This window comes from Phoenix dactylifera, chromosome 3, assembly GCF_009389715.1.
Source record: "Phoenix dactylifera cultivar Barhee BC4 chromosome 3, palm_55x_up_171113_PBpolish2nd_filt_p, whole genome shotgun sequence".
In the NCBI taxonomy this organism is placed as follows: Eukaryota; Viridiplantae; Streptophyta; class Magnoliopsida; order Arecales; family Arecaceae; genus Phoenix; species Phoenix dactylifera.
In genome coordinates, this window is record NC_052394.1 from 1,908,495 (window position 1) to 1,925,721 (window position 17,227).

General features: G+C 40.0%; 1 protein-coding gene across 1 annotated transcript; it reads right to left on the reverse strand.

The window, feature by feature from the left end:
- Window positions 1–430: 430 nt before the first annotated feature.
- On the reverse strand, window positions 431–15,836 carry LOC103710662 (ABC transporter B family member 20-like). The gene is made up of 11 exons (XM_008796512.4): window positions 15,447–15,836; window positions 12,439–12,493; window positions 12,181–12,356; window positions 11,815–12,015; window positions 9,968–10,227; window positions 9,539–9,849; window positions 9,216–9,436; window positions 8,791–9,131; window positions 4,567–5,351; window positions 4,208–4,449; window positions 431–2,285 (listed from the first exon to the last, which is right to left on the reverse strand). Exons 1-11 carry the CDS (start codon window positions 15,834–15,836, stop codon window positions 1,056–1,058), a joined length of 4,212 nt encoding a protein of 1,403 aa, XP_008794734.2. The 3' UTR covers window positions 431–1,055.
- Between the last annotated feature and the right edge of the window lie 1,391 nt (window positions 15,837–17,227).

Here is a 17,227-nt window from a genome sequence, read left to right on the forward strand (position 1 = left end):
TAAAAATTTAACTAGACCTGAACCTGGGGTTTAAACATACATAATTCCAATTAAAGTTTTACACAACTTGATAGAGAGTTGGGTCAGCGCCGAGTAAATTCAGCTCGTCCCTGAGAGCCTGCAAGTGATACAGCTCCACACATAGAACTCCTGGGTCCATTAAAGACAATGTATAGCTCAAGTTTCCGAAAATTGGCCATCACAATTTCCTACAAAAGCAACATAATCTTGTTTAAGCAACTTCACAGGGAGAAGAGAAGCCTCACAAGATACATTTATCATTGAAGCGTGGAGGCAGGGAGCAGCTGATAACATGTGCTGGCATTAGCAGAATGAGGTACCATGACCTGCTTACCACTTCACAGTTTTAACTCTGCAGTCACGCACATCGTCGATAAGAACCAAAAAGAGCTGTAGGGTGCACAAAGAAAGCAAAAAATTCGAAATCCACAAGAAATCAAATTGGAAAATAGCATATTCCACTATCAAGCCATCTTACATAACCTGCTTACGATTTTACATTTTTCCCATATCATGCACATCACCCATTATAAATTACAGAGAGCTGTAGATAGAAAGCAAAAATTTCAAATCTGCAATGAGTGTTTGGAGTAGCATTTTCCACTATCAAGCAACCAGCTCTGAAGGGGAAAAAAAAATTTGCAGCTCTGCCTTTTGATTAACAAATTAATACACTAAGGAGGCAGCATAAGCCCAGTAAAGAGAATGCGAGCCTCCAAAAGAATGCATATAACATAATCACCCGAGCATTGCCACCTCAGTTGCTCATTGTCCTCCTAACTCCACAATTATTTTTGTCCTATCAATCCAAGCATTTGAACAATGTCAACTATGACCAACCACCACAATCAACCTATTAAAAGCCTGTCGGTTCTCCATCTCACCCATTCTGCATACAAATTGCCACCAACAATGAATTTCATCCAGTGACAGGGCGGCAGTATTGACATTCCTGAGAACTGGAGAATGGGTGAAAGAGAACTCAAACCACCATACCGAAAATAATTTACACACATCATCAGAGGAACCTCTACCTAGATGAGTCGATGCTGACGAAAGCCCTTACTAAAATGTGGTTGCATCAATCTGACATACAAACCATTCATCTGCACCAGGGAATCATGTGTACCCTGTTCTACTATCCTGCCAGAATTTAGGACCACGATGTTATCCACATGCCTCATCATTGCTGCTCTATGTGCAATAAGAATCGTTGTCTTGTTTCCCATAATTAGTGTGTCAAGGGCCTCCTGCACCACCCTACTCGACTCAGACTCTATGGCAGAGCTGGCCTCGTCTAACAACAAAATCGGTGCATTTTTTAGCACAACACGAGCAATGGCAATCCGCTGCTTCTGTCCAGGTGTCAAATCTACCCCACTAATTCCCACATGTGTGTCATAACCATGCGGCAAGCTGCTGATGAAATGATGGGCATTTGCTATTCTTGCTGCTTCTTTCACCTCGGCCTCTGTTGCATTGTGCCTCGCGTAGATAATGTTCTCTCTTATGGTTGTTGAAAAGATAATAGGTTCCTGTTGAACCAAACCCATGTGGCTCCGCAACCATCTCAAATTGAACAACTTCAAATCCCGACCATCCAACAAAACTTGCCCAGCAACAGGATCATAAAATCTCTCGATTAAAGAAATTATTGTGCTCTTCCCAGATCCCAAAACACCCACCACTGCTATTGTTTGTCCCCCATTGACCTTGAGACTGAAATTGCTAAGCACCATCACTTCAGGGCGAGTTGGGTAACAGAAATCAACATTTCTGAGCTCGATGCTTCCATAAACATTAGGGGGTTTAAGACCAGTGTTATCATCTGGATCGATCTTCGGCTCACGGTCAATGATTTCGAATACTGATGTGAGGGACTTCCGCCGTTTGAGAATATAAGGAGCAAGGCCAAATGGCTCCACCAATGCAAAAGTGGCAAAAGAAAAAACCATGTACTCTTTAAGTGCTGTAGCTATCGTGAGACGGCCATCCTTGACTGAAACCGCAGTGTACCAAAGGAGAAGAGCATTACAGGCGAAAAGCAGGAACTGCGAGAAGCCAAAGGCAAAACCAATGCCAATTCCATGAAAAAAGCTCTGCTTGAGTATTTTACCTAGCTGCAATCTGTACAGGTCCATCACCTTGTTACCAGCACAATATGCCACTACAGTATAAATGTTTCTAACTGCATCTTCAAGGACCAAAGAGGCCTTCCTGTGCATCTCCTGAATTCCCCTTGAGAACCCAGCAAGCCACATTTTCTGCAAGTAGAAAAAAATGGTCACTCCCATGTTTAATATAAACCTTATGTGATCTCATATTGCAGGTCCTAAATTCTATGGGACATTATAAGTATAGACCAAAAAAATCACACAGAATGTTGGCACTCTCAAATCATGCAAGCAATGAGCACACAACAGCAGGTAAAACACAAAGCGGTCAAGTTGTTATTTTAGATATCAATAAAAGAAAAGGAAAAAACTCAAAAAAAAAGAGATGATTACAGAGATAACAATTGCAAGTCATTGCCTTTAATATTCCATTAATTTTTTGCATTACACTAATACATTAATTATTTTCAACAAACATAAATCAGTTTATTCCTAAGAAGTGAAAGATTTAGCGGAGAAAAATAGTTACCTTGTCCCAGCATTAGTCGTGTTGTATGTGTGAAAAATACCTTTTAACACTTATCCCTTTTAGGACCCCCTCCTTTGCAGAATAAGTTAGTAGCAAAATAGATGGACCAAGCTATTCCTAACCCACTTCAACCCAGGGTAAACTATTATAAGCATAGTACAATTTACTCCATGCTTAAGGGGAAAAGTACAGCTGGCCTACCTCTCAAGATGCATGCTCCACTGAGAAAAAGTAGGTCAAGAGAGGGTGCTTAGTAAGCATATTTGGATTAAGTGGTTAAAGGGGGCCTTATTCACTCTTAACTCTGAACCAAAGGCAGCCTAAAGGTCTATACTAAACAAGAGAATAGTCCCTACAGGCCTGTCTGGATTCCTAGATGATTTATCTGTAGAAAAATCCATTTACAGCTAAAAAACAGGGAGTCTAAGATGCCATTAAGAGGGAGTGTTTCACCATTAGGGGAAAATTTTGTTCTTAAGAACCCCTATAAGAAAATCGCATTTTGAAATGATTTATCTTTTCTAGGATATTACGTTCTGTGGGAGTTTCTTCCTTCCTTATGATTGAAACTAAGATAGGTATCTTAGTTCCTTCTTTCCTCGGTCCATCACCTCTCTTCCGAGTCAGTTCAGAGGAATTTATTCACAGAGCACCCTTGTATTGATGCCAAGTATGGATGTCCAGATAACATATTCTTGGAATTATCCATTTAGATGAGCACTAAGTAGAGGTTATTGATGAGAGAAACAGGGTTTTTTTTTGTTTTGTGAAACTTTCATACTTCAGTCCTAAAAGAGCATGAACACCATAAATCACCATTTAAGATGAACACACAATCCCTATTTTTTTCGAGACTAGAGATCTAGGAGCTCCGTCATTTCATCAAATTCATTTCTCCAATCTCTCTCTCTCTCTCTCTCTCTCTCTCTCTCTCTCTCTCTCTCTAAATTTTCTGCCATTCATAGAAATTATTGGAAGACAATGCATTCGGGCATCCAATGCTGAATGAGTATTTATGTAGGGATAATTCAAACTTCTCGAATGTACTTGTTTGCTCAAGGCTACAGAGTCAGGCAACCCACCAAAAAAACCAAAATTCAACCGCTCCTAATCCTTAGCACTGCAATATTGTTGAAACAGCCATGGTTACGCCTGTTATCTCAGCATTTTTCCCAACACTGACAATCATGTAAACTTACTTATAAAATCATAGTTTAACAATGGCCAGAGAACGTGAAATCAGCAAAATCACAGTCCTACCTTCCCAAATTGTTCTCATATCCTCACAGAAAGATGACCCAGATTAATTGGAAGGTAATAGAGCCCATGAAAACAACCTTATAAGATAGACTAAAACCCCATTAGTGTCTTATACTGAATCATTTTTCTAATTGTGTTCACTCCCTTGATACTACAATTGAAAACCATACCAAAGATTGTTATCCTTATATAAAATGCATCAACCCAAGGACATGGAAAGCAAAGGAAAAAAGGCCTACCTCAGACACCAAGTAGATGCTAAGTATGAACATATAAAGCTAACCTGTGCAATAGCAGAAACTATAAGGATGGGTAGGGTTGCCAATGCAACAAGAGCCACTCGCCATTCTAGCAGCATCCCAATAAGAAGGGCAACAACAACTGCAGCAGTGTCCTGTATGAATATAGATAGTCGGTTGCTAAAAGCAGCACGGACAAATGTTGCATCGTTCGCCAAACGCATGGATAACATGTCTGCACTGTTCTCTTCTTCGTCAAACCATCCAACTTCATTACGCAATATTGCTGGAAGAAATTAGAGATTAGTTGGCATGCATGTTTTCATGGAACTTTCATCAGATGCGCCATAATAAGTTTATGCGAAAAGAAAATTTTCTACAATATAAAGACAATATCAGTTACCTGAGAACATCATCCTTCTAACTCGCTCAGTCATCTTCTCCCCCATTATACCAAAATAGAAGTGCTGTAAAAAGTTGGCGACCACTGTAATAATGCCCATACCTGCAATGATCAAGCACCATTTGTTCACTTCGTTCCGTATATCCTGGACATCAATTCTGTAGTACGCTGCCACTATCAGTGCAATGTTGTAAGCAAGAAGCGGATTAAATGAACCAAAAATTGCAGCACCGGTGCACCCTAGAAGAGCATAAAGCCATTCTGCAAAACTAAGCTCTGCAAGCTTCCAAAAGGATGGTGGTTTGCGGTGCTGCAAGTCCTTCGTCTCCCTCTGTTTAGTATGCATGTCATCAAACTGATTAACAGGACGGCTAAATGTTTTCGAGTGAGAACGTTCATTTTTAGGATCAGATGTTAAGAGTGGAGAAATAGGTGATTCTGGATCTGAAGCATTTGAGGATTGTCGATTTACAGAATGAACATCAATTTTGGGAAGCTCAGGCAATCTCATTTCCAAACTGTCCTGTCTTTTGATGGATGGGGCTCGTTCTGCTGCCACCAGGGACATCCCATTTTCCGCCATTTGCTCTGAAGGTGGGCTGTGAACCTTCGGTGATTCATGAGAGTTGTAACCAGAATCTTGCTGCCGAAGTGCACCATGTGCTCTTTGAAGAGAGGGTGATTTTGCCATCTTAGGAGACGATGAATCTTGAAAACTGTGGCTTGCTGACGAATCCCTTTCAATTTGGAAAGTTGCAGGCTCTTTGTAATTCCTGATAGGTGTCCTGAGAAAGGTAAAGAAAAGTCTCTTGACATTTACTCAGCTTGATGCATTGAATGAGCAATAACCATGAGCATATAACAAACCCATGCATCAAGTGAACTATATAAATGACTGTTGGATTGGTCAAATGGACAGTGACTTGATATGAGATGCAATGCTTCATGATTTTAACAATTAAAAAAATGCATAGTGATGACACTAACAATGCGATCAACTACCCAACTTTCAGGAAATATAACTAGTAGATCCAAAAGCTTTTACTTCACAAAACAAGTAGAAGATATGAACAAATTCTAAAAGCTGCAATAGCTATTATTTTCCATTATTTAAGCATGTATGAGGTTCGCTAAAAAAAATGAAGACAAGTATCAAACGTAAAGGAACATAAAATATGAAGTTGCATACTGGATATTGTGACAATATGATAAAGACCAAAGCTTAAATAACAAAATATGTATCATGTTCTCAAACTACTGAACTACAAACTTTTCTCATAATGCTCAGCCAATCTGAGAGCTAGATCTCTCCCACAGAAGTTGGAAAATCAATTTCTGTACAACGATTCACCAGGTCTAGCAAAATATTTCACTCGACCCTGAACGCTTTGGTTAATTGATTTCTATGAGAGGAAGAAAAACTTCCTAAGCCTGGCATAACGAACTTGATAAAGTCCTTTCCACTCTGTACAAAGCAGCAATGATAAAACATCTGTATACAAAAGTATATAGCAGTCAGCAGCTGAAATTGTCTGCAATAATATGAAACAAGATTATCTAGCACAGATTAAATTTCACATGAAGAAGCCACCATTCAGTATCCTAGCACTTGTACTACTTCAAGTTCACCTCATGTTGAGACATCCTTCCACACTCCCAAGGGACATGGAAAAAGTCCCTTCCATGAGAGACATTATGGCCATGCTCAACACTCAACCTCTAGTGTATCTAAAACACAGCACTGTTTCTGACTTTTCAGAAGAGTGATGGTGTGAAGCCAAAAGCATGTGTACTCCAGGTAATGCATCTATCTGACTTCGCCAAATAACCAGCTAGCCCGAGATGCAAAATTCCCACGATGATTGTATATATCAACAAGACACGATGACTTTGATGTTATCTAGACAATCTTCGTCCGAAAGAACTTATACATACTCAACAGGTCCCCATACCCTAGTCTTCAATTAACCATACCACAAGCAATACTTTGCAAGGACCATTCAGCAAGCAAATAATTTTATCGCTCATGCTTACTTTGTGGCAAATGGTTCACATGCAAGGCATCTCCAGATACATTAAACATTGTATATTTCTTTATGATTGTGCATGATCAAACCATCGTACGTATTAATCCCTTACCAAATACCTTGCCAGAGTCATTCCTAAGCTTCATCTAACAAACTCGAACCATCCTAATTTTTTTACGTTTACTTTAGCATCCCCATAATTGCCATAACCATCGTACATTCTAGATCTTTCCACGTTGCCTGGTATTCCAATTCAACAAAAGAAAACACTAAGAGAAACTTTCTTTTGAAAAATCCAGGCTCTAGATGATACTCAAAAACAGAACTACATTAAGGATGTTCATATAAATCCAGCCATATTTCTTTTAACCTATCTATAAAAACCCTCATCGATCTATATATTTCTTTTAACCTATATATAATGCATTCAACAATCTTGGGTAATCTCTGACAAGGATTCAAAAGCCCTGAGACTGTGCCATCTTGGTTTTTCCAAGGAACTGGGCACACCACATCATGACACTTGGGAGAATGAATGCCCCATCCTATCCTGGTCTCCATCTCATCCTAGACTTGTCCCAACATGTGGGATGGTGCCCCGCCCAGACATGTGGGATGGTGCCCCATCCAGACATGTGGGATGGTAGGATGCCCCACCATCCCACCAGGTCTTAAATCCTTGATCTTCGGTGCTTCGTTCGATCTGCATCAAAATCTCCATGTGTATCCCACTAGAGGAACATTTTATTGATTTTGCATTGTCATAAAAATATCCCAGCATCGATCTCCTGATGCAATTGCATTAAGAAGCAGATGGTGCAGAAAATGACGGAGGCCAAAGTCAACAAGCCCTCATGAACCTTGCCCTTCCCTAGAGCCATGATTAAGGACAGCATGATCCTGTTGTTGCATTCCATCTGCGCCCTTGATTGTGCCACCTCAGAGGTGCCTGTTTTATCATGTACATATAGCAAACACCAAAGGCCACTTGTTGAATATACCAATAGGACACTTATCAGCTGGTATATGCTGCTACCAGTTTGACCTGGACACTCCAAATTTTGGGTCTTTTGATGGTCAGACACCTGAAAAATTGGATTTTTTCGCACTTCTAATGAAAAATTTTAGATTTTGACATTATAAGAGGAACCATCCTATCAAATTTTATCAACTTAAGGAGCATTGATGCAGCTCATTGTTTATGATATGCATATACCAATACATATTTACACATACATATATTTAATATAAATACATCCTTGTGTCTAATTCTTTAAATATAGACAAGTCCTCGCATCCAATTCTTAGAAGATTCCTGTGTTGGATTCTTTTGGACACTCTTGACACCCATATCATGTGTCCAAGTAAAATTGGCTAATACAAGTCCATATTGGTCAATAATACACAATACAACCAGGTATTGATCAATAGGGCCCCCTTAAATGTATATTGTAGGGATGGGTATGCACAAATGATACGTTCCGATGGCTAGACCAATGTGTAAACTCTTTTTTTTTATATTGAAGCTATACCACTTGAATATAGGAATATGAATAGACAGTTAAACAAATATAATATTGAAAAAAATTGTCCCTTACTTTTTTTTTGGTACAATGGCGGCTCACACGCGAGAGGTGTGGGTGCAGCCAACAAAATCAGAAAAGAGAAAATGATACAGAGGATAAGGCGCAGACACGTGGTCTTCCCAGGTGAAGCCTCCATAATGGTGAGCCGCGAAGGAGGCCACCCAGTCAGCAGTGCTATTCGTCTCCCTATAGACATGTATGGCCCGACAGAGAAAAAAAATTGTCCCTGACTTGGATGGTACATATATACATAAATAGTTACAACTATGCAAGAGGAAAGTAAAGCACAATGGTTTCACAATCATCCAAATTAATAACATGCAGGTGCTTGGATGATGTTATAAAGCCAGGGTATGCTTTAACTAGTGTAAGTATTGACCCAACAAACAAGCCATCTAGAATACCTAGCAAATGAATTAAAAATGATGTTGACTTTAAATTGACAACCATATAACAAACACTAGAAAGTTAAGTGTACTGGTAACTTTCAAAACGGACAGGTGTAATAAAAACTAAGGGACTACAGTAAACTAGGTCTACAAAATTCTTCACCATAGCATGAAAGGATACCAAACGACTTTGAACAGAAGGTTGTCTTAGTGTATAAGTACCTCTTAGGAAGCTTTGCTGCTTCCTCACATCTTAGTAGTTCTGCATAAAGGCCATCCAGATTCAGCAATTCATCGTGTGTGCCCATTTCAACAAGTTGACCCTCCTCCATCACTGCAATATAATCAGCATTCCTTATAAGGCTAAGTCGTCTAGCAATTATAATAGTGGACCGTCCCAACATGAGAATATCCAATGCCTCCTGAACAGCTCTTTCTGCCTCAAAATCAAGGCCACCTGTGACCTCATCGAGTAGAAGAATAGATGGGTTTGAAAGCACAGCCCGAGCAACAGAAAGCTTTATTTTTTGTTCTTCAGTCAATGCCAAACCAGCCCTACCAACCTGACATGCATTTCACTCAATTAATGAGTGGGGGCAAATTGATATAGAGACTCAGTTAATTAGGTTGAAACATATTCTACATACCTGTGTATCATATCCCTTTTCAAGTGAACTGATAAATGTGTGTGCATGTGCTGTTTTAGCAGCCTCTTCAATTTGATCAAATGTCGCAGATCTTCCATAGGCAATATTTTCCCTGATGCTTAAACTTAACAAAGCTGGCTCCTGGGTGACTAGTCCTATTTGGCTTCTTAACCACACTAGCTTCAGGTTTTTTATATTCTCACCATCCAAAAGAACTTCACCTGCACCAAAAGGTAAGGAAGCCTTTCAACTCTTCAGTCACGAGTCCAAGAAATGCAGATTCAAATGGTAAAAGGGGGTTATCAAATTGATCACAATAATACCTAAAGTAGGATCATAGAAGCGCTCCATAAGAGGAATTATACTGCTTTTTCCTGAACCATTCCTACCAACAAGAGCCATAGTTTTTCTAGCAGGTACAGTTAGGTAGAAACCACTTAAAATTGGAATCTCCGGACGTGATAGATAGCTGAAATATACATTCCGGAATTCAATGTTTCCCTGTACTGAAGCTAAGGTATTCCCATCCTGATTGACAGTGGAGGTTGAACGGCTTATCATCTCGTAAAGTCTATAAGCTGCAATTCTCCCTTGTTCAAATGAGTAAAAGTTTGTGGCTGCTTGATTTAATCCACTGTAAATGACAAAAACATAAATAAGAAAAATGCTATGCTTGAAAAATAAAATAAGATTTACACTTTAAAAGACAACAAATGCTTACAGGCCCCTAGCCAAAAAAAAAAAAAGCTTACAGGCCACTCAGAATTACAGCGAACAGAGCTGTTATAATTTCACCACCATTAGCTTTTCCGTGTGAAATAAGGAACCTTCCAACCCAAAGTTGTAGAGCACAAGAACATATGGCAAGTCCATACGTGAATCCAAGACCAAGGCCTTGCACAAGACTTATCAATATCCCATACCGCAGTGTTGCCTGAAGTGATGTAGCATATGAATACTTCGCCAGAGTTTCATTTGTGAACGCATACATAGTCCTGACATATGAGATTGCCTGCATAGTTTAATAATATATCATCAGTTTATCAACAACTGCCATGCCACATCTTACCAGACCAACTTATCACCTAATAATGATCGTATTCAAAAGTACATTCTGGTATTACTTGTTTTGCAACATTAACTGCATATCATTTGCACTATTACAGCAAAGGCATTCTGCTGTTAATAATTCATAATGCAACTGGTGAATGCATTTTGCTACTGTTATTAATTCATTATTGCAAACTGCTGCTATTAATTTCTACCTCAGAGAGAGAAGTCCCAAACTTCACAGGCCATCATAACAGAAAAAAGAATAATTCAACAGCATATAATATTTCAACAAGTCTGACCATAGCAGGAACTGATATCATAATATAACATCCAAAAAAAAATAATATCAGAAGGGAAGGGCATGAAAAACAAACATATATACAATTGTAACTACAGGAAGTGATATTTCTATATATATGTAAAAAGGTACTGGTTAAAAAAGTCCTCTAACAAAATTTACTTATCCATAGATGGTACAGAAAAGAGTTGTCCATAGCAGCAATATCACCTAAGTTTCTTGCGACAAAGATGACTTGTTTCCAGAGTAGCCATAGGACATTGTCTGCATAGCCAATAATACATTGCTACGTTCTTAACAAGTTCATACATATCTGCGCAAAGCATCATGGTCCGACTAATCAATGAAGTTAGCTAATTGATTGCAGATTTTGTTCATGCAATCTCATAAATTGGGTTGTTGAGTTGTTGTTAGGACCATGCATAAGTATCTTATTTTAATTATAATCTCTGGGAATGCCATTTGGTACTGCAACAATGCCCCAATAGCTGAGATTAAATATCATGCTTAAGTGAAAAAACCAGCATACGTCTCCTATTCAAGTACAAAAGCCAAAAGAAAGAGAGAACACAGCATGATAAAGCGGTCCATAAGCTTAAACACATGACCTGTTTAGAGACAATTACAATCAGCAAGCTTTCTAGGAAAAGAAAGTTATTGGAAAAAAGGTAGGAGTCTTTACTGGTCAGCTGTATTTTTTTGTGCACAGGAGTGATGATGAGTTATGGTTTTCAAGGAAACAGATAAGCTGGAAATGGTAGTGTTTTCAGTTCTAGTGTGAGCTAAACGAGAAAAAAGCAATAGCAAGTGGCCAGCTGCCCAGCACCCTTGGGCATGGATCTGGGTTCTATTGATAGGGATTTCTATGAGTGAACATTAGGCCCTCTTCAAAGCCTGGCCAACAACAGAATCCTCACGGCCACTACCTTCGAGGAGAGGGGGTGGGGGGTTAATCACAGCAAGCTCCTGAAATTGGCAAAAATTAGATCATACAAGATGATCAAGCAGTGTCTTGAAAGCTGTATCAATTTTAAATAGTTAAGCAGTTTGATTTTATGTACTTAATCTTTTTTAATATATTTATAATGATAATAGCAGATAGTTGTTGAGGTAAAAGTGAATGAGACATACTCAACCGAAAACAAATTTGACTATCAGACAGAGACAAAAGAAACAGACACACCACTAACTTGTGGTGGACTATGAAACTCATAATAATAAATGCTCGTGAATTGCATCGAGAAAAACCTGTTCAGCTATGCTCGCTGCTTCAGCATAGGCATCTTGAATATTTTCAGCAAGCCTGTGGAGAAATATATTTGATATTCCTCCTGCAGCAACAATGAATGGGCCAGTGCCTAGTGTCAGAAGTGCAATCTGCCAACAGTTGATCAATCCAATGACCAGACCACCAAAAAATGTAGCCATGTTATGGATATAGTTTCCAACCTGTAACATGGTTGCACCCAATACCAAAGACAAACACATTGATGAGAATTCAAATAGACTAATCAGATCTTACAATAAATGTATTTTTACATGCTACAGATGAAACATGTAGGAACAAAAATATCTGTCCACAGCATGAAAAGATAGTCCAGCTCATAAACATACTTTCTCACTTAGTGCAGATTGAATGAGCAACACATCACTCAATACTTGACTAACAATGTCTCCGTTGTTCCCGTAAGTATCAAAAAAGCTCATGTCCTGGTTCAGCAGGACCTGGACATACTTTGACCTGATGACTGCAGTCTGCCTCTCTCCAGTAAGAATCCAGCATGAGACCTCTATAGAAACAATCAATTCAGCATATGCATCAATAACATATTTAAATAATAAAAAGGTTGGATGACAATAATTTGACCTTACCTATCCAACCAGCAACAAAAACACCAGCAGCTATATAGACAATGTAGAGAGCATGCTGCAAGTGGAGAAGAACAGCAAATGAGCAGGGTAAAAACTATTGATCTTACACTATGATCAACTCTGGAAGGGTGACTTTTTCTGAACACTCAGCATACAAATAGAACAGGGATATTCAAAGATGGAGCAAGAATGCATACATCAGATGATCAGAAAATCTCAATGAGAAAAATTGAAATGAAGAAAAAAAATTTCACAATGAAGAAATTTTTTTTTTCACAATAAACATAGTTATAGGAATATAATTGCTAGAAAGAGAAAAGATAGAGGAAATAGTACATACCTATGACAAGAAATGAACAAACAATACACAGTACAGGAAATGGTTTGTACATTTCAAAACATGATATTAAGAACATGTGGAAACTATGCACATCAAAGGAAAGGACGCATACCTTACAACCCCCCCCCCCCAAAAAAAAAAAGAAAGAAAAAAGAAAAATCCGGGGGTCACAAAAATAAAAAAGGGCATATCTAAATAATAAGTTGATAAAAAATAAAACTAAAAGTGGAATTAGTACTGACCGACACCACCCTTGTAATTCTTACAGAATTTAATGTCGTAAAAATAGAATATGTAAAGCAAAATGTACACAAACAGTTCAAGGAAATTCTGAATTGTAGGACTAAATAAAGTTTCCCATGATCTTATGAGAATATGTCTCAAATTAAACATAAATTGTGAAACAATGGAAGTATCAAAATATTTTATTGGCTTTTACTTGTAGTTGATTGAGTGTATATATGTCCAATAAAACACCATGGAAAGGCAAAAAGGAGAAAAAAAAAACAACGCCATTTGGACGATAGGATTAATCTGGACAGATGAATTCCAAACTTAAGCAAACTATTTGTGCAACTTCTACTCTATCACATCTTCTCCCTTATAGGTAGGTCATTTGTAGGCATGTTGATCCATATCTTACCAATGTAGCACTCCTAAAATCTTCCTTGTATGGAAACATTATTCTTTGATGACTTCCAGGCTGCTATGATTATTGCACCTAAAATCTTCCTTGTATGGAAACATTATTCTTTGATGACTTCGGGGCTGCTATGATTAGTGCACCTAGCTCAGCAATAGTAGATCACTTCAAACTTATTACTTGACTTATTGCATCCATCAATATGGATTTCCTTGCAGTTGTTATCAAGAAATATAAATAAAACTTCAGCTTCAATAGAGTTGCTAACTCCGATACTTGGAAAACACTGTCATCATAACTGAAGTCGCACAAAATGCCCTGACTGCCAATAAGTTCAACTTGAAGAAAACATACTGAATTTAAAATACAATTAATGGATTTGATAACTCCTTAGCATTTACTGGGCATATTCTAGGCTCATCTACTACAAAAGTCTCCTGTATACATATAAAAACTACTGAGGTTAGGCCTTAATTGCCAGAGGTGAGCACCTGCAGGAGTGAGTTGGGGTGCGAGTGCAAGGAACTGGATATTTAAAAACACCTCTATTAAGTAAGCATTTCGAAGTGGGTGAGGGTTCAAGATTTTGGAAAGATTTTGAGTAGGTGCGTTATCCTAGATAGAAGATTCTGGCTGCCAAGGGATGGACCACAACCATATCGAACCCTTCTTATCAAACACATTACTAGTTGTGCATTTTTTTCTCAGAATTATGTCAAAAAATTCTTGCAGCAATTTCTATTTTTATCATGGGCTTTATTTCCCACAAAAGAAAAAACATTTGGCAAGTCATACCTAAAGCTATCTAATAGGACATCCTAAAGGAAAGTAAATAGATGTCTTTCGAAATAAAGTTTTTAATTTGGCAAAACTTTGGGCTTTACTCTTTCTTCGAATTAAACAAGGGAAAGGGATTATCTCCTTCATCAAGAGGTAGACTCAAAATTTTTGCGAGATTTTCTCAATGTCCCATGTTCCTTTTCCTGTGTAGAATGCCTTTAAACCTCATTTTCTAGTTCACATGGTAGTCTTAATAGACCACTGTTTTTCTTAATACCAAATTCACTACACGAAAATAGAAGAAATTTTTATGAATCTTGCAATTTAATTCACCATTCAATCTTATTTAGTTATATAGGTAAGAAACTCTTGCAAAAATGGTGTTTACTATGATGGATAATATCTTGATCCATAAGGCAAACCTGTGGAGATAAAATCTTATAACTGTAATGAATGACTTCTAGCCCAATCCAAAATAGATGTTGAAAAGAAGATAACCAGGCAGATAGGAGAAAACAAACTGGTCATTGGTAATATAATCTACTGACTGACAAGAGTTTCCAAATTAAAGAATATTCTTCAAAGCAACAACACGATGTCTAAAGTAAATAAAGTTATGGATACAAGCCACGTGTACAAAGGGTGTGCACACATGTAAACCATGTAAGAATTAAATAAATACAACAAGCATGATAAAGCTTCTGTCATGTTTTGGAAACTGAAGATGCTTGTGTATACAAGGAAGTTGATAATTAACCCAATTTTCCTTTATAATACTAGCGACTAGGCGAGGCAAGGTATAGTATGGTGCAGGATAATAAGAGGCAAATATACCATCAGATAGCAAAAACGCAAGAAAAGGTATTAAAAAGAGTTTCCTATCGTGGATCAATAATCTAGTGAAGGAACTGACAAGGAAGAAAGAGATGCCAAAGTGGATTTGCATAGCCCATCAAAATTCTAAAGACGCGTACAAGCAAAAATATAAAGGAGAAGTTTCCTAATTGGAGTCTCCTAAATCACACCATGCCCATAACCCACCTTAAACCCTAATGCATCGATTTACCGAAATAGGCAAACTCGGAACAATCCTCATGTAAAAACCGCATATCACTATTACAGACAATGAATTCGAAAGCTGATTAAAGTGGGAAAAGAAAAGAACGAAATCATCAACACAGAAACAGGATGATAAACCATAAGAAATAAGAAAACGATAGACTTTTTGTTTCTCGTATCACATACCTCCTTGAACTTATGGAACAGCACATCTCCATGGCCATGCATGTCGGAACTAAGGCTCTCCGAATTGAGCAAGTTGATGGCCCTCCCGAAGAAGTGCAAGTACACGACGAGCGCCATCCCGTGTGCCGCCGCAGCGAACGCCCCGACCGTCATCAGGACCCAGTCGAGCCCGTCGGCGCACGCGAACAGCCTGGAGAAGGGCACGGCGGCCGGCGGCGGCTCGATCTCCTCCACGTCGTCCACCGGCCCCTCGTCCTCCACCTGCACCGCCTCAACCCCGGAGTCCGTGAACGGCGACGGCGACTCCGGCGGCTCCGACACCTCCGACACCGGCGTCAGCGGCTGCATGTGGGGCGGCGACCACCCGAACAGCCCCCGCGACACCATCATCCTTTCCCCCCAACCAGAGCCCCCTCCCCCTCCTCCAAAACCCTAAACCCTAGCAAGCCATCGAAAACCCTAGAAATCTCCCAGATCTCGGGTTTCTCCTCTTCCTCCTCTTCGATTCGTCTTCTCCGATGCCTCCGAGTCGCTGCCGAGATGAGATGCCGTCTTTTCCTGGGCTCTCACTTTTTCCCCTTCTTCTTTATAGCGGTTCTTTCTTTTTTTTCTTTTATTAAATCGATCGAGCGAGTCGCCGAGACGAATAGGCCAACGAATCGGGGACTCGGTCAAAGGAGGCGGGAGGGAAGAAGAAAGATATTAAAAGAAAGCAAGAGAGAGAGAGAGAGGGCGTCTCGCGCACGCGAGAAGTCGGCAACTGTCGGAATTGGAGGCTCTTGTCCGTCTTCGGCTGCCACGGCCAGTTCCTGGAGTCGGCGATCAAGGCGACGAGACGGGAGAGGAGGAAGGAGGGGAATTCGCTGTCCGCCCTTGATGGCTCATCTGGGGCATCATCGCGGTGCGCTTTTCTGTGGGCCCGTTCTGGTCCACCGTTTGTGTAAAGAAATGTTTTGGACGCACGGAATGGACGGCGGAGATGGGATCTGATGGTCCTACGGCGGGGTTAAATTACTTTCTCTTACCGGTGTGGGGCCCGCATGCTTTTGGTCCGGATAAATGCTGAGAGAACCTTGACATGGTATCCCGTATGACGTGTCGAGCTTGTGGGCCTGGAGGTGGTAGACGGGCCACGTGAGGGAGTGGGTATACGTTTGGGTCTGATGTCGGTGTGGGACTAGAACAAGTGGGTGGGGGGAGACCGGCAACGGTCGTGAAATACGGGGTGACCGGGTATCTCCGGAAGGTAAAAAGGTTAGGGCGGAACAGAGGGAAAGGTTATTTCGGTAAATTACCGGATTTGGGAAAACTGTCGTAAGCGTAGGTAAAGGGTGGTTCTATATACACCCCCCCTTATTGCTTAGGACACCCCCCAAAAATTAAAAAAAAATTAAATACTCTCTACACCCCCCCATTTGCTAAGGACACCCCTAAAAAATTAAAAATTTCTAAATTACCCCCCACCCTCCCCACCCCCTCACCTAAATTGCTCTCTACACCCCCCAAACCCCCCCCCACCCCGCTCTTCCCCTCCAAAACACCTCGCCAACGCCCAAAACCCCCCCGTTCCCCCTTCTCCCTCTCGTCGCCGGCATTCTCCCGATCTCCGACCACCTCGCCGGCTTCTCCCGGAACCACCTCGCCGGCTTCTTCCGAAATTTTTTTTTTCACGGTTCGTGCTCCGTTCGGCACTGGATCGCCGAACAAAAGGCTTCTGTTCGGCTGAACAGTGCCGAACAGAAGCCTTCTGTTCGGCACTGTGCAGCCGAACAGATCTGTTC

Excerpts from the sequence above, each read along its gene's own strand:
- LOC103710662 (XM_008796512.4), bottom strand. The coding sequence starts at position 15,836 with ATGATGGTGTCGCGGGGGCTGTTCGGGTGGTCGCCGCCCCACATGCAG. Across the intron at positions 9,850-9,967 it reads GCTGTAATTCTGAGTGGCCT|TGGATTAAATCAAGCAGCCA; the intron begins GTAAGCTTTTTT and ends TGTCATTTACAG. Across the intron at positions 2,286-4,207 it reads TAGTTTCTGCTATTGCACAG|AAAATGTGGCTTGCTGGGTT; the intron begins GTTAGCTTTATA and ends TTCTACTTGCAG.